The sequence below is a fragment of the Trichosurus vulpecula genome, chromosome 7 (assembly GCF_011100635.1).
Source record: "Trichosurus vulpecula isolate mTriVul1 chromosome 7, mTriVul1.pri, whole genome shotgun sequence".
NCBI classification, from domain to species: Eukaryota; Metazoa; Chordata; class Mammalia; order Diprotodontia; family Phalangeridae; genus Trichosurus; species Trichosurus vulpecula.
Genome location: NC_050579.1, coordinates 75,669,887 through 75,694,169, shown reverse-complemented (window position 1 = coordinate 75,694,169; position 24,283 = coordinate 75,669,887). Strand labels below are relative to the sequence as shown.

The following is a 24,283-nucleotide window of genomic DNA, read 5'->3' as shown; positions in this document are numbered from 1 at the left end:
GTGGTATCACTTTGGTCTTGATGGATTACTTAATTGCTTGCTTCAAATACAGCAATAGAAGTCTAACCAAACCTTTGGTATACAATGACAACCCTTTTGTTTTCATTCACTCCTTGTTCTGATATCCACTGGCAATAAGCAAGGCTTCCAGTCCTGTTCTCTGCCAGTCCTGACCAGTTTGCCAATTACGCAAGCTGCTTCCCAGACATCAGACACAAATTCCACAAGACTGCTGTGCAAGCGTACTCTAATTAACCATCAGCTTAATTAGACAATTTACTGTGTAATTAGCAGGCAATTAGTCAACACCTCTCAGATCTTATTGACTGCTGTGACAGCCTTCCCTTCTCTGCACATTCCAGTACACCACCCCTGCCACGTTTCTAGCATCCTCCAAACCCTGTACAACATGGGTCTGGGCATAGAGGAGTGAATAATATTACATAACAAAAGGAAAAATCAATAGGTAGCCTGTCCAATCACTGAACTGTTTACCAACTAGATTTCCTTCTTTCCTTCCTTCCTTCCTTCCTTCTTTCTCCTTCCTTCTCTACTTCTTTCCTCCCTCCCTTCCTTCCTCCCTTTACTTTTCTCTCTACTTCCTTCCCTTCTTTCTCTTTCTTCTTTCCTTCCTTTTTTCTCTCTCTTCCCTTGCCTTCCCTTCCCTTTTCTTCTTTTTCCTTTCTTTCTTTCTGGAACATTGGGAGGACAGCTGCTGACATAGAAACTAACTTTTTCAAGCCTCAGCTAGAGAGTCAGGCTCTGAATATATTTCATTTCTTAATGCTTAAACATGGAACCCTTTCTATTACATTGGCTGTGAATAATGTCTCATGATTAGCTATGCCTATAAGTAATTTGAGTAAATTTTCTGATCTGTGTGTAGGAGACTTACCCGATTAAATCCCATTAACCTTAATAGCAGTTATATACACAAATCCCCCATGCGCTGATAGTAGAAGAGACTAGGGTCGTGAGCACTTTCTCTGAATCTTTTAGTGTACTATGAAGAGACTAAAAATTCAGGAATGAAAATAGAGTTGTACACTGTATTCATTTGCAGAGCATATTCACATTAACAAATGCTAATGGCAACATGGGAAAATTCTCTTTGAATGTTTCCCTTTATGTCCCTGTATGTTTGTACATGTGAAATAATATTTAATACTCTATTGTATTTTCGCTGTTTTTTAAAGATACTTTTTTATTTTCATATTTTATGGGCAATGGCTAATTAATTAGATGACGGTGGCTCTAAGGAAGAACGCTATTTTATCCTTTTTTCCTTCAAACAATAAAGCAGTAAAGAATGTGAACTTATTCAAGACTCATAAAAAACATCTAACAAAAGGAAGGCTTCTAAGTCAGAAATTTCAGACTTCAACACAACAAAATGATTAATCTTCTTCATTTTCCAGTCTTTTAAAATAATACAGCATAGTAAATAGAAAACTGCATTTCTCCATAGTGAGTATTGCATTAACATTAGCCAAACTTTTCCATCTTTTCTCCCACCCTCCTCTGGGATTCTTTCCTCTTTTAGGTTTCATACATCCCTAGCACTTTGCATGGGTATAGAACAGAGGTTCTTAATATTTTATCTATGAACCTATTAAAATATTTTGTTATTTGTAATTGAATGCAATGTTTCCTTTGTAATAGTATATTTTTTGCATTTAAAATATTCTGCTGAGGAATTCATAAGCTTCATCAGATGGCCAAATAGACCAAGATACAACAAGAGTTGTGAATCCTTGATGCAGACTCCATTTTTCCCCCTGTACCCTCATTTATTTTCTATGGAGACACAAAAGTAGCATGGTGAATATATAAAAAATAAAAAAAAAATAGGGAAATACAAACATTTAAGAAATACCATCATACTAATGAGCAAACACCAGAGAGATATAGTAGGGAATCATTCCCATGTTTACATTGACTTTGAAGATTTGGTTGTCCTTTGATTGGCCAAGCACATCCTGAATTCTAACCTCACATTGGGAAAGTTGGGATTGTTTCAGGGATCTTTTCCAAGACCACAGAGGGCCAAGTAGGCTCACAGTTTCCCTGAGGGATATTTTCTAGGGATGAGCCACATTGAGGCAGCTAGGCAGTATAGTGAATACAGGGCTGGATCTGGAATCATGAATATCTGAGTTTGAATCTTGTCTGAGACTTATTAACTCTGTGATCCTGGGCAATCACTTAGCCTTCTTGGCACTTGGTTTCTCAACTATAAATATTGATAATAATGACACCTGCCGAAGATGGTGGTTGTAAGTATAAAAAGAGATCACAAGATCGTATATTTAGGGCTAACAGGAACTTTAAAATTCAATCTCTTCATCTTATAAATATGTAAACTGAGGCCAAAGGAGGTTATGTGACTAGCCAAGTTATACAAGTGGTGTCAGAAGTATAATTTGAATTCAGGTCCTTCGGCTGTAGGGACAATTCTCTTTCCACCGTTATCCACACACGTATATGATATAGATATAAATGCATATATGTACACATGTGTATATAGATACATATATATAATTTGCATATACTATTTAAAGTGCTTGGTAAACTTTAAAGGGCTATGTAATGTGCCGTATTTTAATTATTATTAATATCACCTAGTATTAGAAATCCTACGGAAGGTTTTTGTACTAGTTAGAGTAAAATCTGCTTGATAATGTTGATCTAGTTTATGTTGGGACTGATACATACTACATCTTCCAGAATGCCTTCAGAGTTGATCACCATTGGAGGAAATTAAGCTCTTTGCCTGTCAAGTGGCTTAATGAAGACTTGGGACTGACTTTGACCATGAGGAGACCTTAGGAAAGATGCAGGTTGAAATTCCCATTATTATTTGTATGGACTAGGAATGGATTTTGAATAATGAAAGGACTATATTCAATTCTTGGGTAGTTATAGGAAAATAGAGTATCTTTTATGTCTATAGGAAATAATTTTTGATGTGTATGTACATATATATACATACATGCATATGTATATATGTTTATATGTGTATATATGTGTGCATATATACATACACACACATATATATATATACACATACATATATACATGTGAATGAACTGATTATTTCAGAAACACAATATTAGAAGAAAAAATAGGTCATTGTATAAAATGACCATTAAATATACAGATATAACAAAATGGATTAGGCTAAAATTCCATGAGTACCACTTGGAAGATGAAATAGATTGGGGGAAAAAATAAAACCTGTCATCATGTTATCCTAATCTTTTTCTGGTTTAAAAGTGTCTTCTATACATTTTTTGGTGATATACTGTTCTCATCCTTTCTTGGGTTTTTAATTAAGGAAGGGACATCTTTGATATTTTAAAAATCTTAGTCTAGCCTTGAAAATGTGTAATGGCCTACTACTTAGGACCTAAAGAAAATTAGGGAATAGACTCAAAATAAGGCCATTTAAATGTCTATCCTATTTTTATTACTCTTTACCTAATTTATTTGAGATGAGTCTTTGGAGTATTATTGTAGATGTTTGTGAATGCTTTGGATAAAGTACATAAACTATAAACATAAAATCAGTTTATATTCGGAGAGGTCATTGTTATTACCATCCTTTGGTAACAGGCATCTGATGTCTTATGTTAAGAGAGGAAGGATCAAGCTTACCTCTAAGTGGAAGGTGATAAAGCAGCTTGCTAGTAATTTATGTGCCACTGAAACATTTGAGCAAATAATTACGAATCTCATTTAGTCCTGCTGCTTTCTAGTTTTGCAGAAAAGCAAATTTCAGTGACCTCTCTTAACAAAATTATTTTTCATTATTTTATATATGTATAACAGTATTATATTATATATGCATATCGCGTTATGTCAGGCAGAAACTTTCATCTTTTCATCTGATCCAACTTCACTGTGTTGGATTCTTTTCCTCAACTTCTTGTCTGGACATAAAGAATAACAGAAATTGTCCACATCCTCATTCTTCTCTGTTTCCTTTATTTCTTAAACCTACAGAGCAATGTATTTGATTAATAATGAATTGTTCACTTTGTTCTCAGTGTTTTGATACCTTTAAATTTTTTTCTTTCAATTGCTTCTTAAGGGAATCCAGAATTTTCAATATGTTTTTGTTTTTTGATTATCTATCCATATTTCTTTGTTGTTTCCTTTTATTAGTCACTATCACATTCAGTTTTTATTATTCATGTGCTAGCTATTTATATAGTTTTCATCCCCAAATCTTTAGCAGCTCTTTCAAGTTGCTTCCACCATAGTGGTGTTTGTTACCTGTCCTTAGGAATATTCCTTGATCTCAAAATATTGGTCTTGAAATAGTTTTACATTTTTATCAAATACTATTGGAGAAGGCATTTTTTTCCATGATGTATGTAATAGCTTCCACCTTTTTTGAATTGTTCTGTTTAAATATAATTATCTGCTAATTTTTTTATGTTGCCAAAAAAAAGAAAGAAAAGTCTATTGGGAATTTCAGTCTAAGAATGCCCATTTTATTTTCAAAATCATTTGATATATTAAAATGGTTTTGTCACCATTTGATAGAGTTTATTGGGCTTGAATTCTCTGAAGTTTTTAATGACTTCGTTGTCTTTAATTTTTACCTGTTCAGAATTTAATAGTTCCTCAATTTCACTTCCCATTTTGTGTAATCTAGATTTAAAGATGACTTAAAAAAAATGATCGCCCAGCACTAGCTGGCCATGCATTGTTCTATCACTTGTTCCTGAGGGTAGCAGTGGCACAAATCAGTACAAAGCCCCCTTGGCTAGTTTTGTTATGGAACAGAACTGGAAAATGATGAAATTAGTCATTTTTTAACTCTATTCCACAGGCAAAGTTTGTTTGCTTTAGTCATTAGCATCATTGGTATTAAAGCATTTCCAGCAGATTGGGTGTTGCTATTTTTGACTTGTTCTATTTTATTGTGCCTTCCCATGGTACCAGAAGATAAAGGAGCATCACTTACTATACTGTCATCTGCATCAAACTGATCATAACTTTAGTTCTGAGTAGGGCTAGCCCTCAACATTATGTCATCCTATTTCTTAGGTTCATAGGAGTAGTTTCATCACATTCCCTGGAATGCTACCCACAGTGGAATTGTCAGAGCCCAATTAGCCAGTATCTCAGGGTTCCTGTCAGGCCTTCAATTCTACCATTATGGTCTCAGGACACACAGAGTCTCAGGTGTACATCATACTGGCTAGGATTCCCTTACTTTGCTTCCCTGCCTATGACCTGAAATATAGGTCGGACACTGAGATGGTTATTATTACTATTATTATTTAAATGACCTCTGAAATCCCTTCCAAGTTGAAGTTTATGCATTTGTGATTCAGAGGGAACATCATTATCTCATTAATTCTTTGACCATTTGATGTGAATTTGAATTATAAGAAATGGGTAGGAAATCGTACTGTATAAATTCTACACTGCCGCCTAATTTTATAAATCTGTATTCTATGGTAGACATGAAATAAAACAATAAACAGGAAATGATGAGGAAGGAGGTGCACACAGCAGAACATAATAAAGTAAAAAAAGATGAGGAGAAAGGAATAAGCATTTATTGAATGCCTACTATGTACGGGGTACTGTACTAAGTTCTTTACAAATATTATCTTATTTGATCCTCACAACAACCCTGGGAGGGAAGTGCTGTTATCATCCCCATTTTACACTTGAGGAAACTGGGACAGAAAGGGGTTAAATGGCTTGTCCATGGTCACACAGTTAAGACATGCCTGAGGCTGGATTTGAACTCAGGTCTTCCTGACTCAATGACCAGCAATCTACCCACTTTATCACCTAATTGTAAAAAAATAATAACCACAATTAAAGTGACTGAAGTAGAAATGATAAAAAAGGAAATTGATATGTGCAAGTACAATTTTCTTGCTTGTTTTTTTAAGTCACTTATCATTTATACATATGTGACTTTCAACTATGCCAAATTATGACATTTTTTTTAAAGGGACTCAGGACTTTGTGGTCCCCTTCTACCTTTTTTTTTTAATTTAATATGATTGAGGGATGGCAACGGGTATTAATAATCCTGTTGTTCAAAGACAGCATAACATATTAGCTTAAATGATAGAACCCATACTGTGTAATCTTTGACACATTATTTCAGGGATTTTATCTTATCATCAGTATAAATAAAACCAGATAATACAAAAGGTTGCAGCAAAATGCAAGGATGATCGCAGGTTGTCTTCCAAAAGTCAAAAGAAGTGATTGGTTTCTTCATAAACTTAAGAGCAACATGAAGCACTGTTTCAGAAAATACAGACATCTTGCTTTTCAGGGTTCATAACAAACTGCAACTTATACACCAAAGCCTACTGCCAAAGATTAAGAAATGAAGACATTATATGAAGAACTTCTCATATATACTCAACCAAGTTACCATGACATTAGTGCAAATTTCAATGAACATTATGTTAAAAATGGTAGGAAACAATGAAGGAAACTGCTAAATTAAAAAAAAATAAGCATAAGCTTATTTTACTCAAGTATAGAAAGGGTCATTATTCAAATTGTAAAATTTTGAATCTTACAAAGAATAAGATAAATGAAAACAAAAAAGTGCTTTTCGGGAGGCAGGAATGAACTTTTAAAATTGTTTTAATTAACCACAACTTTAAATTTTCTATTAACCCTTGACACTAGTCATTAAAAGTAGGACCTGAATAAAGAATATTTTCCATTACCGGTCTGGTTAATCTTTCAGTTAGGTTAGATCAAACTTTCACATGGTGATTTGCATTATTTAAAAAGTCTATTTTATTCACATTGTATCTGTGCTACCAATTAGCAAGTGTGAAATCACTGTCTAAAATGGATAAGTCAAATGCTTGCTTAAGAATATTGGAAAATGGATTAGTCTACAACAGGCTATAAATTAAATTGCAAAAGAAATATTTTAAATCAAATTCTTGGCAATTTCAGTGACCTATGGTTTGACCAGATTTCACTGGCCATAGGTTGTATGATGCTTTTCTTATGCCATTCCCCTAAATGTAGAAAAACCTAAGGCATTAACCTACAGGTCCTAAAAATTCTGGACAGTGCAATTAAAAATAAATCATCAGAAAGTACACTTGTCTTGGAGCTAAATGTTCTGGGTTTGAAGTCCCTTAACTTCCTTAAGCTTACCTTTCCTCAATTGTAAAATAGGAATAATCATATTGGCAATGCTAGGTTGATCAGTGAATACAGCTTGGGGCCTGGAGTCAAGAAGACCCGAATTGAAATCTAGCCTCAAACACTTCCTACCTGTACAATCTTGGGCAAGTCCCTTAACCTGTCTGCCTCAGTTTCCCCAACCATAAAATGGTGATAATACCAGCACCTACCTACCAGGGTTTCTGCGATGATCAAATGAGGTGTTTATAAAAGATTTAACAGTGCCTGGGACACAGCAGGTATTGTCTAAATACTTATTTATACACCATTTGTTATTATTATTGTAATTGCCTCAATTCAACTAGTTTAGTAGAGAGCTAGCCTTGAAATCAGGAAGATCTGGGTTCAAGTCTTGTCTGTGATGCCTCTTAATTCTGTAATCTTGGGCAATTTAAACTCTTAGTGCCTCAGGCAAATCTATAAGATAATATATGATTTGTAGAGCATCTCTGGATCTGCTCTGGCAGAAGGAATTTCCTCAAAGGTAGTCCTTATATAAATGAAATCACAGGTGTGGTTATGCACACAATTTGTAAACAACTATGTGCAGATAAGCTATATACAAGATAAATTTTAAATAGTTAACAAAGAAGGCAGTACAATTAAAAGGCTTTCCATAGAAAGTGGGAATTTAGCTGGGATTTGAAGGAAGCTAAGGAAGCCAGGAAACAAGAGATGAGGAGGGGAAAAGTTTTAGGTATTGGGGACAGCCAATGAAGAGGCTACTAGTTGGGATATGGAGTTTCTCATGTGATGAACATCAAGGAAGCCAGTGTCACTGCATCTCAGAATTTGTAGGGGCAGGTGTATGTAAGGTGTAGAGAAAATGTAAGAAGATCAGAAAGGTAGGGGAGGGGAGCATGAAGGGTTTTGAATACCAAATAAAGGAAGAAGGGGGTATGGAGCTACTGAGGTTTACTTGGGGGAAGAGGAGGAAAAGAGGTGACAGTGTCAGACCTGAACTTTAGAGAGATCAGTATAACAATGGAGTGGAAGATGGATTAGAGCTGTGATATACTATTCTTGGGATTGCTGCAATTACTTAACTCATTTCCCTACCTCTAAACACTTTCCTCTCCCACTGACACTCCAACTGATGTCAGATGAGATTTTGTAATGCACAGCATTGATCATCTGATTCCTTAGCTAACATTTTGAAATCCTCTCCAATATCTGGTACATAAAGCCCTCAATAAACCAGCAGCTATGCAGACAACTGCCCTTTTTTTCTTCTACCCTTCACTGCCCTAGTAAAGGACAGGTGGGCTTCCTTGAACACACACACACACACACAGATCTATATCTATATGTATAAATATGCATGTCTATATGTGTTCATATGTATTAAGTACTTGAGCATTAATAATTAAGTTTATGAATTGCAAAATAGTTTTAAAATTTTCTAAGGAAAAATGGCAAAAATTAAATGTATTAGCTATAGATTTTTGGAATACAATTTATTTTTTCATGTTGTAACGATCTAATTTGTCATGGCAAAAGACTTTTTGACTAGTTTAATCAGCTGTGAGAACATTCACAGGTTTAAGTAAAGGTATATAATAGATCATGAGATTCATGAAAGGAGAGACCAAATCTCAGGTAACCATATATTCCCTAGTCAGAATCCTGCATGTAGAATGAATGCATCAACGAATCAATCATTGTCCCCAATGTTCTTATGCATAAAATTATTACTTGGGTCAATAGAATTTTCTCTTTAAGGTGATGAAACATGCTTTCCATTTTGCAGTTAAATAAAGGAATACAACAACCTATCATGACTTTGTTTGACTGGTAGGTCTGTTATCTTCATATTTATCAAAATTTAAGGGTCAACTTTCTGATAATAATATCCATGTAACAAAACATACATTCTATTTTAGAAATAATTGGATTCTTTTGCAAGACTTAAAAGTCATTACACAACACAGAAAATTGGATATTTTAGGAAATCCTTTGAAAGACTTTTTTTGACAGTGTAGTTAATAAAAGTCATCTTTGATGTTATTTAACACAAAGGCAAACACAGTCCTTTTTATATTTGACATTAAAAATCTGATCATTTGCCTCCCTAAAGAAAACACATACAGCTTTTATACAGACCACACAATAAAGAATAATAATATTTCTGTTTACTGAGATATCAACTGGCATTTCACTCTAAGTCAATGGTCTATCATTGCTACAGAGTATTAGCCCTCAATCTGGAATCTACAAATGTCAAGAGTATAAAAAAAATATAGGATGAAAATCAAAAGCGTGTTCCAGATTCCAAAAATAAAAGAAAGAAAGAAAAAAGAAACAAAGTTCACCTAAACATATTTGCTGCAGAAATCAGTGCAATATTCAGCTGTCAATCTTGAAAAACAACGAGGGAGCAACGCTGTCAGTAGGACAGGATAATAAAATTTCAAGCAGATGTTCAGGCAGGGCTCTAATTCTTACAGAACTCCCTTGGCAAGCATTTAATTTCTTTATCATATGCAAGCTAGGCAAATTGTACTTCATCAAAACTGTATTGTGAAATATTAATATTTCATATGATAACAAAACTCCATAGAATAACCTTTGTCATATTAAGAACACCCAAATTTTAAATGTCAGGGTTTTGAATTTTAATATATCTTAAGTAGCTTCTTGACTTGGCAGCATCAGTTGTAACTAGTTAAATCTAAATTAGTATGTTGTAATGTCATGCAAATACGTACGTTTGTAAAACAACAACAGCAAAACATCTTTAATAAAAGTGGAAAGGTTTATGTTTGTAATATTTAGGTGAGCACTCCAACACTCCATGAATAAGAAAGAAGAGGCATCAGCACTGTGATTATGTCACACAATTAGAAATTCACAACAGGTTTAATCATTAATGAGAACGTTATTAGAATATCCATGAACGGATTTATGAGCCACATTTTTTTTTAGTTCAGAAAATGCTACGATATAGAACCATCTAAAAACACTCTTTTTATAAGTAGTTAGTGACATCCACCACTACCAGCACTGCCCCCCCCTCAAAAAATATCACTTAGTTGTTTTATCAGAGGGCTAAAACTATTCTTTCCGCAAAGACATCATTGTGCTCACTATAAAATGTGGACAAATGTCACTTCCTAAAAACCTCTGTGTGTTACATTTTATGAGCTGAAATTCAATTTGCATTTTTCATAACGTTGCCTTTTAACCAGCAATGGAGATAGCAGAATTGAGAGATTAAAAGAGAATTGGAGGGTTAGAAAGAAGTTAGCCTACACATTTATTTCTGCTGCTGCTCCTAATAAAGGCAACTGCTTCTGGGTTATTGAATGCGACAGCATCACAAATCAATGCATGTCACCAACGGAGTAAAGACAGATGTGTCTGATTAATCAGAATTAAATTTTTACAAGCAAAGGAAATGGCAAAAATCAAAGCAAACACTTCTGCTACAATCTCTCCATTTGCACCCCTGTAGCAATGTTTATATTTTTAAAAATAATGAATAATGAAATCTATGGCCAGCAGCTAATTCTCTGAAATCATAGATTCCTCATGCAATTGCTGGATCAACTTTATTCTTAAAAACATTGTATTGAAAGAAATAGCAGTAGCATACACTTGTTACCACCGTACATTGATTATGTTAATCTAGAGCTGACTTACAGATGTTCCATTCAATGTTAACCTTTCTTTGTTCAATGAAAATATTTCTCCTTCCTATGATAATGTCTTTAGTAGCTCCCTATAAATGTCTGTGAATTAAAAATAGCCTATTTCAAATAGAGTTTGTCATGCACTGATTACCTATACTTTTTTGAGGTCTTTTTTAGATTTCCCTGTAATTTCTATACTGCTTTTACACATAGCATCTTTGCAAAGCTGTCAGAATAAGACAGCCAAAATGTTTGAGTCATTATAGTGCTGCCTATTGATCCTAGGAAGAGGGGAGAAAAGGAGAGAATGTGTTTAATGGGGCATATTTGTTCTCTCTGATTTCCTTTGCCTAGGGAAAATGCTGCTCTAAGCGGCAATCTTCATTTCTAGAAGTCACTAGATTCACACATTTTAGTACATTAATTATTACTAACTATAGTGATTCATATTTAAGGTAAAAAAAGAAAATCTTTCTGTCCCTAAGTATCTTTTTTTAAAAAATAATTATACCTTGCTGTATTTGCTAAATTGAGTTTTAAATTTGTTGTATGACAGGTGTTACGAATAAAGTCATTTGTATACAATACTTTATATATAATACTTTACATTTTAATCCTCCCATCCCCACCAAAAATAATATACTTTCTGTTGAATCCAAGACACTATTCAAAAAAAAAATCTATGTAACCCTTAATGCCCTATTTGGGATATCCTTGGAAATCTCTTGTTTGGGACAGTATGAGGCCAAAAGTGTAAAGAAACAAATTCTGTCATATTTAAGAATAATAATGATCTAAGGCAAGGAAAATTTTATATTGGAGGAGAATAATTTAATGCTGATTTCTTTAATTATAATGTTTATTTTCCTTCCTAGTAGGAAGGATGACCTGGTAAAAACAAAACAAGCAAACAAAAATACAAGGTTAACAAAAAAGCTATTAAAATGTGCCTATCCTTTACCTAGGAGGCAGCTAAATGACTCAATGGATAGAGGGCTGGGGAAAACCTGAATTCAAATGTGACCTCGGACACTTACTAGCTGTGTGACCCTGGGCAAGTCACTTAACCTCTGTTTGCCTTAAAGCACTGAAGAAGAAAATGACAAACCACTCTAGTATCTTTGCCAAGAAAATCCCAAGGAAAGTATAGTCTATGGGGTCTCAAATTGTAGAATGCAAATGAAAGACTAAACAACAACCACAACTCCTTAACATAGTAATGCTGCTACTAGATCTATCTCAAAGAGATCAAAGAAAAAGAATAAGTACCTATGAATACAAAGATATTTATAGCAGCTCTTTCTGTGGTGACAAAGAACTGGAACCAGAGGAGATACTGAGCAATAGGCATTTCATAGTTGATGTCTATGAATCTATTGGAATATTATTATGTTGCAAGAAATTATGAAGGGAACGGTTTCAGACAAAACTGGGAAGACTTATATGAAAGTGAAGTGAGCAGAACCAGGAGAACAATGAACCCACTCACATCAATGTTGTAAATATAACCAACTGTGAAAGATTTAGCAACACTGATTAATACAATGATCCACCACAATTCCAAAGGATTCATGATGAAAAGGGATAGCCATTTCCAGATGGAGAATTGATGGATTCAGAGTTTAGAGTGAAACATTTTACCCTCTTCCTTTTTCTTAAATGCAAAACTTTGCATGACTTCATATTTGTAATTAGTTTTGTATTTCTTGCTTTCTCAATGGGTAGGGTAAGGGGTAGAGAAGGGAGCAAATCAATAAAATTGAATTATAATTAAAAAAAATAAAATGCAAGGCTGTATCAATAAGTCAAGATTCATGACCCTAAGGATGACCATGAACAGGCCTGTATGGTGTAGAATCACGAAGTATGAAAAACTCTCTAAATATAAGGCAGAGGAAGTATGACATTTATTTAGACACCACAGGACCAGATCCCAACACCAATAACTCCAATTTGATATAGCAGCAATTATATCCCCAAACCGGCAAGCCCACCTCAACGTAGCAACAAGGAAATTATAACACAGTATTATAGCAAGGAACCAAGTCATCCTGTAACCTTCCTCCCACTGGGGCCTCCCCATAAACACTCATGAATCCTATCTGCTTCTCTGTGTTTTCTCTCCACTCAGTTCTCTTATCTCCTAAGCTCCTTGGTTTCTACTCCACTCTCTGCTCTGTACTCTGTTGTCTCAGAGTTTTTACTTCTCCTCCTTGCACTGGATTCTGAATCCTCACTTCTAACTTCTAAATTCTCAGTTCTTAATGTGTGTGTGTTGTGTGTGTGTTCAAAATAGGAAATAACAGAATGAAGACATTAGAACTGAGAGGTTGAGGAAGGCTTCCAGTAAAAGATGAGATTTTACTTGGGGCTTAATGGAAATAAAGTCAGTAGTTAGAACTGAGGAGGGAGAGTATGCTGGGCATGCCAGCCAGCCAGATAAAATGCCAAGGGCTGAAAGATGGAGTGTCTTGTTTATGGAACAGTCAGAAGGCTAATATTGTTAGATTGAAGAGTATGCATTGGGAATAAGGTTTAAGAAGACCAGAAAGGTAGGAAGGGGCTAGGTTATGAAGGGCTTTGGATGTTAAACAGAGCATTTGAATTTGAGGCCATAGGAAGACAATGGGAAGAAGTGGAGGGCTGGGTGGTTGAGGGTTTCATGATCAGATCTGAGCTTTAGGAAAATCACTTTAGAGGCCGAATAGAAGGTGGATTGGCATAGGGAGAGCCTTAAGGCTGGCAAATCCACCAGTAGGGAACAGTGTAGAAGTGAGGTGACCAGGACCTGCACCAGGGTGGTTGTGGTATCAGAGGAGAGAAGAGATAATATGACAGATCTGGCGAAACCTTTGAAGCCCTTCTCAGAACAATATTTTCAAATGCATAAAATAAAATAAGAAATCTCATAAAAGAAATCAATTATATTGAAATGCAATTATCAAAACAAAAAAAAAGCTTATGGATCAGAGGTTAAGATCCCGTCATTAGTCCATTTTAGAGATGAGGAAACAGATAAATATGACCTTCCCAAAAGACAGCCAGGTGGGTATAAAGTGGATAAAGCACTAGGTGTGGTGTCAAGAATACCTGAGTTCAAATCCAGCCTTAGAAACTTCCTAGCCAGGTACAAATCACTCAACTTTTGTCTATCTCAGTTACTGAACTGTAAAATGGGGATGATAATAACACCTACCTCACGGGGTTGTTGTGAGGATTAAATGATGTAATATTTGTAAAGTGCTTAGCACAGTGATTGGCACATAGTGCATGTTTTAAAAAAAAATTATTAATTCCTTTCCATCCAAGGTCACTCAACAGTTTGAGAACAGATCCAAGACAGCTTCAAAGAGCTCCATACGCTCCCAGAGCACTGCTTCTCCGCAGATCACCAATGCCTCTAAGTAAAGTGTGCTGGATGACCAAGAGCAAGAGTGAAGATGATAGTAACAGTAGTCGTAATTATGATAATTATTCTAAACATTCAGGTAGCACTTCAAGGTTCACAAAGTACTTTACATGGATTAGGTCTTATCCTCACAACAACCCTGTGATTCAGGTGATATTATTATCCCTGTTTCAAAGGCAAGCAGCTAGGTAACATAATGGATAGAGTGCCAGGTGGGGGGGCGTAAGGAAGGCTAATCTTCCTGAGTTCAAATCTGACCTCAGATACTTACTAGCTGTGTGACTCTGGGCAAATCACTTAACTGTGTTTGCCTTAGTTCCTCATCTATAAAATGAGCTGAAGAAGGAAATGACAACCTACTCCAATATCTTTGCCAAGAAAACCCCAAGTGGGGTCAGGAAAAGTCAGATACAACCGAAAGGACAAAACAACAACCAAAAACTTTGCTGAGGCATAATTAAATCTCAGGGTTTTATCTGTTATGACACAAAACATCTTTTCTTATGTTATGTGGTCCTTTGAGTACATCTTCTTAATGTTGATGCCTAATGACAATGACGAAGGACACAGAACAACAACATATGCTTTCTTCCTCAGACACAGCATCCATGACTTTCGCAGATGAATTTTTCTTTTTCTTTTTTTCTGGCACGAATTTCTACCAGAAATGGCCCAACCATTAATGCTCCTGCCTTTTTTAATGCCAAATTCTAATGTGTGTCCTAATCCAATAGAATATAAACTTCTTCAGGACACTAACTATATGTTATTTCTCTCTGGCATGCCCAGTATCTACCAAACATTTCTGGTATATAGGAGGAGCTTGATAAATAGTTGCTGGGTTGAACTGAATTGAATTTACACTTTGAAGGAGAACTATACGATCCATAGCAGTGAAATGAGATCTTCTGGCTCCATGCCAACCACTTGGGAATTCACTTTTTAAGATATTTTTACTTTAGGTGATTAACCTAATTCCTATTCTCCTCCCACTTCTGCATAATGGCCACTGGGCCAAATCAAAGGCTGGGCCTGGGCATTAGAAAGGATGATGATTTTCAAACATTCTACAAGCACTATAATTCACTTGGGAAGACAAATAGTAGTCTATCCATTATGCTGTCTATATATCATGATTAAAAAGGCATGACAGGCCAGCAAGTCATTTTAACAAAACTTCAAAAATATTTTCTTACCTTATCAAGAGAGAAAGTTTTGGTCACAGCAAAGCCCCATCCCGCTTCAAAAGCTCGTCTGATCATTGATGCACTGGTAGCTGGAGGTGCACTAGCAAGACCAAAAGGATTCGGGAACTTCAATCCAGCCATTTCTACACTAATATCCACCAGATCAATGGGAGTATAAAAAAGAGGAAGCTCAGGTTTGGGAGAGACTGAAGCTCCATATTGTGACTGTAGAAAACAAACACAAATACCAATAAACGATCTTGCTGTCTGATTTTTCCATTATCTCTTCTTAATTTAATCAACAACATTAAAACACAAAATTTAAATGAACACATTAAATTGGTGTGCTTATAGTGATAGAAACTGACAAAAATGTCAGTCTAATAAATAACAAACATCATATCCTACTTCTCTAAGTTAAGTGGTAATGTGCCGAGTTATTAACAAAAATAAAACCTACGAAACAAACAAATAAAAAGACCCTAGCTTTTGATATCATTGGGAGATTGACACATAAAGGCAGAGAAAATCAGAGTTCATGCTCTCTCAGTACCATTAACCCAGCCTATTTGAACTTGATTTGCTCTATCTTTAATGCTCAAAGAAATAAGGGAAAAAAGGAGATACAGAACCTTAAATTACATTTTCTGAAATTCTGTGATTTGTGTGATCTTTGGAAACTCACTTAACTTTTCTGCATCTCTCCTGTGCCCCGCCCTCTTCCCTCTCTGATGTTTCAGTAACATAGTAGGAATATTTTTTTTAATTTATTATCTCAAAGATGTGTAGGTCAGATGCCCACAAGTTAATCAACCCCAGAATTATGGTTAACCAGGGTAAAGAATCTAATTTATGAGGGCACACAACTCATCTAGGCGAGGAGAGTTCACCTGTCTAGGTTAGAAGGCCGATGTTCACATACTCACCATTTGCAAACCCTGAAACGGCACTTGAAAGGATGAATTCACCTATTTCATCCTACTAAAGAAAATTATTCATGATATCAGGCTCTCTGTTTGCAACGTATTTCAGCCAAAGTTAATGAATAAGTAATGACTTCATGATTTTATTGATGTGGGAGTTCCAGTGTGAGAAATCCTTCTACTAAAAGAGATCAGTTACAGAGTCTGTGTCAGAGGTATGACTTGAATTCCATTTTTCCTGACTCTAAGTCCAATGCTGAATTCTATTTAATAAGCACTTATAAAGCATTTATTATAACCTAGGTACTGTATGAAGTGCCAGAGAAACAAAGACTAAAATAAAACATACCTGCCCTCAAGAAATTTATATTCTACCTTAGGCAGAGGGAACACATATCTATAAATAAATACAAAATATATACAATGTAAGTACAAAGTAATTTCAGGAGAACATTGATCACTTGGAATCATCAGAAGAAAGGTTTCTCATGAGTTGAGCCTTAAGGGAACTAAGGGTTCCCAGAAGTAGGGGTGGGGAGAAAGAATAATCCAAAAGGGAGGATAATATGCCCAAAGATAAAAAGAGGGATGGTGAGATGAAAAATCGGTTTATTTTTTAAATTTTATTTTTGATAATATTTTGCCTAATTACATATAAACATAATTTTAGCACACATTTTTTAAAACAAATTGAGTTCCAAATTCTCTCCATCCTTCCCTATCCTCCTCCCTTTGTAAGACAGTAGGAAATTTGATATGGGTTATATATGTGCAATCAGGTAAAACATATTTTAACTAGTTGGGATAAAATACTGTGCCATAGGCATGAGTTGACCAAGTTGTCTGGAACTGAGCAGGGTATTCACGTATAATCTATTTAGAGAGATTGGTTGGGATCAGAGTGCGAGGAGTTTTAAATGACAAACGGAGACTTACTATTTTTTTAATCTTTATCAATGTTTTCTGTTTCTTACATCACTGTGAAATGCCATGTATTCCCCCCCCCTCTCTGAGAGCCATCTCCTATAACAAAGAGTATTTTTAGAGAGGTAAAAGAGATCAGAATAACTGATCAATATATTGAGAAAGTCCTAAAACATGTGCAAAGTATAACACCTGCAGACCTTCATTTCCATGAAGATCATGCCATTTAGCCTCACTTGCTATTTATCCTTTTTGTTACATCTACTTTTAACATTTTTGGTGTGTCATTGTTCTTCCCATATAAACTGTTGTAGTTGCTATGTGTATTGTTTTCTTGGCTTGCTTACTTCACTTCATCAGTTTAAAGAGATCTTTCCATGCTTCTCTGTATTCCTCACACATCATTTTTGTAGCACAGTAGTATTCCATTACATTCACGTTCCACAATTTGTTTAGCCATTCTTCAATCAACAGGCATCTATTCTGTTTCTAATTCTTACCTATCATAAAAAAATATTGCTATAAATATATTGGGGTATATAGGGAATTTTTTTCTTATCATTGTCTTTCTTAGGATCCAAGTCCAATGATGGATGGAGTTTCTGGTTCAATGCAGTGTATCTTCCCTACTGCCTTGCATAGACATGTGCATGTACATGTACATGCTAGTTGAAGAATAAAAAAGGAAACTTAAAAATATGCATAATCTGAAATAACTATTAAGAAAAAATAAGACTCTATACCTACATGATGTAGGTATGGGTGCCCCAAATCTTCAAAATTTTCATTTTGGAAAGCTCATTCAAACAAATTAAAGACTAAATATAAAAGCGTCAATTCTATAAGGCTGATCAATCAGGTTGTAAATTATCAAGGCTGATCAATTCTACAAGGTTTTATCTATAAGGTTTTACCTCTGCTGGATTTGCATTTGAAGTATTTCTAGCAAGGAAAGTCAATACACATCACTATAATCTTGTGGTAGTAACTTTTGATGCTCTTTTGAGAAATAACATTTTCATAATCTAATTTACTTGTACAGATGGTGTGCCAGCTATGTGGTACAATGGTCAAAGTGCTGCACCTGAAGTTAGGAAGATCTGAGTTCAAATGTGGCCTCGAATACTTCCTAGATGTGTGATCCTGGGCAAGTCACTTAACCTGCACCTGATTCAGTTTCCACAAGTATAAAATGGGGAATAATAATAGCACCTACCTCTCAGCTTTGTTGTGAGGATTAAATGAGATAATATTTGTAAAGTGCTTAACATAGCATAGAGCAAGCAATATATAAATGCATATTCTTTCACAAACCCCCTCCTTCCCTTCTAATTTACTATTTAGATTCTGGTATTACATGTAGCTGTACTGGCAATCAAAATGGGCTCTTAGCACTTAATTCAACCAAGTGCCCTTGAAGAGTTTGGACTTGATTTCCTTGATTAAATTAGGAGTCCATGATGACCTCCTTGCCTCAAGGGAAAGCCTAGTTTACATGGGTTTGAGTGACATGTTTATGACATCAGAGGCTTTTAAAACACAAGGGTTTAAGTTGCATTTTTGTGACAATTTTAGGTCACATGGGTGAGTCACATGTGTGACTCACCCTTGAACCTGAAAAAGATATAAAACCACAAGTTGGCTTTCTTTTTTTTTTTTTCCGAAGCTGTGAGCTACAGCAGTAGTGACGCGTGACTCTGAGCCAGCCATTATCGAGCTCCCGGCTGAACTCAGATGTTGGTAACTACGAATTGTATTTGGTCTGTTTATAAATGTATGTTTGTAATTTGTTTGTATTTCCTCTGAAGTTCAGGGTGCTGGCTTTTTCACCTGAACTAAGTGAATCTTTGTATGTCAGATTAAAGTAAGATACTTAACTCCTTAATGTTGCTTTCCTTAGTAAAGCAGATCAAAAGGACCTGGGCTTGCAGCGTTCTGTGAATTGGTTGTTGTTGGTTTTACACCCCCAGCTGCTAGCCAAATTGTTGAAATAGTAGCTTGGTCACATAGTTACAGAAAGGGAAATTTATGTGGAGTATGATGATGTTTGTGAACAGCAGCTCACATAAATCCAAACTTTTCATCTGGATTATGGTTTTTTCCCCCAAATTACCCTACCATAATTTAGACATAACCAAGCAAAAACAGCAATAACATAAAGACCAAGGGCAGTACTATGCTGGATTAAAAACAACAACAGCAGTACCTCCATCTCTACCTAATTTCAACTATTCATTTTCCTCACAACAACCTCATAAGGCAGGTGCTGTTATTATCCCCCATTTTGTAGTTGTGGTAACTGAGTCAGACACAGGTTAAGTGACTTGCCCCAGGATTGCACAGCTACTATCTGATACCAGATTTAAAATCAAGTACTCTTGACTCCATGCCCAGCACCCTATCTACTACGCTATCGGCTAGCTGCCTCCTTAGGTTAGTATGGTTATTCTAAATGGATTTTCTCTTAGATTATTTTTAAGGCAAGGAATAAACCATGTTACATGGTTACTTATGTCTAGATCAATTCATAGGCAAGATTAATGCATTAATTAGCTCAAGCTCTGAGTTACCTTACATGATAGAGAAAATTGATATATGGAGGGCAGAGATTTGCAAAGAAGGAATCCATTTGGATTTGGTTTTCTCATGCTCAAAAGGCCAATGTATGTAATGAAGCCAATATTGTCACCTAAAATCAGATTCCATTTCTCCTTTGGAAAAATTACTGCTTATGCTAGAAGTTTTAGAAAAGATACAAGGCCCAGAGAAACTTTTTTTGTTAAGAAGAATGTCCTCCTTCATGCTATTAATTGGAGGGTTTTATCCACACTATTCTTAACCAGATAATTCTTCTATTCCAAGGATGGAATAAGGTTAGAAAATAATATGGTGTCAGCTCAAATATCATAGAAGCAAGTTAAGACCTCATAATAAGCACTTTTGGAATGATTTCATTCAGGTGTTACATATCAATATCAATAAAGAATTTATTTTAAGGATATAAATGTAATTCAGTTTAACTAAGTGCTCATTAAATGCTTATTGTGTGAAAAAATGCACAAGAACCTATAGATGTAGACATTATTAATACCCAATAGGGAAAAAATACAAGAGAAAATGAAATAATGATACGTATCAGGAGCTGGTAAAATGTGGTGCTATACACAACAGTACTGCATAATTTTGGAGAAAGAAATGGCAAATTTTTCCAGTATCTTTGCCAAGAAAACCCCATGAACACTGTGGTCCATAGGGTCATGAAGAGTTGGACACAACTGAAAGACTAAACAACACAACAACTGCATAATTTGGATGAAAGAAGACTTATGCTTGGATCATCTTGCATACATTTTATATAGACTGAGCTTTTGGCTACTATGAAAATTAAATGGTTTATCAGGGGATTTTTCTGATCAAGCTGGTGACATTATAGAGCGATTGATGAGCCTATCTATATCCACCCATTTTGACTTCTTCTATTATCCCCCACCTCCTCATTAGAAACACAAATGTGAAGTTTGCAAAGTCTAAAAAGAGCAGGATTAAGGACTAAAAATCAGAATGCATGGAACTAAACTTTATTTTTGAAAAATGATAAGCTTCATGGTAGTATAACCATAATTCTTTAGGTCAATAGCAGAAAAACTAGCATTATAAAATTGGAAATATGAAAAGATAGGTGGACAATTTCATGGGTTGGTAACTTTTCAAGATGGAAGATATGTTTGAAATCTCTGAAAAGGTTTATGACTACTTCAGTGTCAATGTATCTATGTATATGTATGTATGTGCATATATATGTATACATACATATATGTACTAGAATAGACATATGTTGCCTCATTTGATACAAACCTGTTAAATATGTGTATGCATATACAGACATTTTGTGTGGTAACAGATCTTGAGAAATGACTAGTATCTGGACATTCACATATGTGTTTATATTTTGGGGGGGGGCAGCCTTGTACACCAAGAAGAGGCTCCATGGAGGTGTAATTTGCTCAGCTGGAAGGAGAGAGATAAGAATCACAAGAGGGGCGAGCCTTATGATATAAGGGTGTCTAGAAGGTTGGAACTCCTTGAAGAGGGTACATACACAACAGTGGCAGGAGACAACTACAATTGAAGGATGCTGCTAAGGAGGATTGATTATAATCTTCAGCAATTAGAGTCTTGCCTGACCTACTGATTTGCTTAAGAACAATCTACCTGGACAGAGTTCCTTCACTATGCCTGCCTAATGCAATGCTGGGACATGGTGGGTTTGTACAGTCTTCCACTTTTAACTTCTCTCCCAGCTTCTCTTTGCTGCCTGGCAAACTGCCAAGATCACATTTTGGAGTTTCCTACCCTTTTAAAAAATGTTTATTTACTGTTTGTACAGTAGTAATGGGTCTTATCTCCAGATATAATGAAACTAACTTCTATTGCATTCTGAGTGTACTTCATTGCTAAGAAGTGAATTTTCTGCCGCTCTGGCTGGTTTCTATTCCATGGAACAAGGTTCCCCTCTCCCATCCCCAACTTTCCTGACTCCTTTTGTATGTCGTCTCTTCCCATTAAATTGTAAGCCTCTTGTGGGCAGGGACTGTCTTTCTTTTTATTAATTCAATCCGGAGCACTTAGCACAGTGCCAAACCAAAATAGGAAATACATAAGTGTTTATTAGATTGGATTTGGTTGAGTTGGAGGGGGAAATGGATTGGCTTGTAGAATATTTTTTCAGGGTGTACTATAGAGCAGAAAAGCCAGTGGGAAGGGAATGGATAGATTTCTTTCCTTGTCTGGGGGTTCTGAGCTTGCTGAATTCCATAAATGTTCAACATAACTAACTCCCCCAAATGGCAGGGAGAGAGACAGAAGTCAACTGCTAAGACCAGTTTCCTTGAACTTTAAAGAGAAACAATGTTGAGCTTCTATTAAATTCTATGGTGACGTAAAGGTAGGTTTACGTTTCTATGCAAAGTTTTCAGAAGTTTAGAATGTATTTTTCATAATATTAGAAAATAATTACATGACTTCTTCAGAGAGTAATATATTCCCTAGGGGTGGATTCAATTTGGAAAACAAAGCATTTTTTTAAACAATCTCAAATTCTACTCGTGCCAATAAAATAAAAAAACAAACAGAAACAAACAAACAAACGCAAATTCTTTTCAACATTAATATTCTCCAAGGGGTGCTGAATGACTCTGGATCATAGAACACACTGATTTCTGCAGAACAAACTATGTACATGATACAAAGAACAATGGAGAGATGTACCATGGGCATAAAAAGGCTACAGCATTAAAAAAAATCCAGCCCTGTTATTTTATTAGTGAGAGAATTTATTAGTGAGAGAATTCCTTCAACTGATGGAAGTCAGAAACTACTGAATAACCCAGTCTTGGTGAGTTCCTTGGGAGTACTTAGAGGTGAAACAACCTTCCTGAGACCACACAGAATTTGTCGAGGGCCACAGAGATATTAGACATCAGTTACAAATTGAACTCAAGCTATTTGACTTTCTGAGGCCATCTCTCTATCTAGGCCAAGATAACTTTCAAGCTGCACAATCTTCTACACCATCGTCACTCAAGAAGAAGCACATGGGAAATATATATTAGAAAAAGTCCATCATATGAAGAGGGAAAGAGATAGCCAGTCTGAGTGCTGTATTGGTACCCAGAATAAGTTGAAGAACACAGAGCAATGCTTTCAGTGCATTGGGTAGATTCTCTGTGGAGGATTTATTAGGGTGCATGGCCATAGACAAGATAGAATAATACAGAATGAAGTTATACTCCATTGTCTCTTCTCTTAAACTCCCCCTAAAGCCCCAGACCCCAGCTCTTCTTTTTTTTCCTTTTCTTTGTTTCTCATACAATTTTATTAGGAGGGGAAGGAGTAAAGGTTTCAAAGCAATGAGGGAAAAGGAGATAAGGAAATGAACCCGAGAAAAGCTAATTAAGTAGCTTTGAGGTATAGAGAATAAACCACCAGATGTGGATTCAGAAGGAGCAGAGTTAAAATCTTGCCTTCCAAATGTAATAGGATCCATTTCATAGGGTTGTTTCAAGAATCTGATGTGGCTACACGCATCTACTGTTTTGCAGACCTTAATGTGATATATAAATATCCTCTATGATTTTAAAACTATAGGACAGACAGGAAAGGGAATGTTATCTCCTCCTGTTGGTTTCTTTCTCTTTCTTTCTCTATTGTTCTTTATAGAAGAATGCAGATCCAGGATTTCACATTAGGACACACTCTAGCAAAGTCTCCTTCTGATGCCTGTGATTGATATAGGAGGGAGTCCCTGCATGATACCGTATAAAGAAAGGTTTTGATAGGCTTCAATTTGCATGGATAAAAGAAGTACAGACATGAATGAGATGAGAGATTAAAGAAAATATTGAAATAATCTTGAAATTGTCCACAAAGAATAACACCAGGCTAATATTCTTCACATTGATGAAAGGAATAGAATATTCCCAATAAAACGCTATGAAGACCTCAGGTGAAATATCATCTAAGGCACTTACTTGTGCTGCCCTGGATCAGTCTCTGTATCTCAGTCCTTATCTCAAACACGCTGATAATTGGGGTACCAAATTCAAAAAATGTTGTTGTAAGGATTGAATGAAATAAGGTATATAAAGTGATCTGCAAATTCTAAAGCACTGTATAAATTATTGCTACTATCATCACCCCCACTACCACTACCTGTTCCTTAATACTCAGTCATATCCTAATGCCTCATTCATATCCTTTTCCTCTAAACTCCTACAGTACCATAACCCACAATTTACCACTTAATTATATATTGTTTTGTATCATTTATTAATTCATTTCTACTATTTTCATCTCCCCAACTAGATTATAAATTTTTGCTGGCAAAGAAGATTATGCTCTAGATTTCTTCTTACATTTTTTCAATGTTTTTATTTAAAGTTTTGAGTTCCAAATTCTACTCATCCCTCTCCCTCCCTTCTCCTTTTCCTCCCTGAGACAGTAAGCAATCAG

General features: G+C 35.5%; 1 protein-coding gene across 1 annotated transcript in view; it reads right to left on the bottom strand.

Moving 5' to 3' along the window:
* DPYD (dihydropyrimidine dehydrogenase) overlaps positions 1-24,283 on the bottom strand; it is a 1,113,082-nt gene that overhangs the window by 483,239 nt on the left and 605,560 nt on the right. Inside the window, exon 13 of the mRNA XM_036769110.1 lies at positions 15,435-15,650. Within this exon, the coding sequence (XP_036625005.1) occupies positions 15,435-15,650 (216 nt within the window). The remainder of the gene's footprint in view (positions 1-15,434; positions 15,651-24,283) is intronic.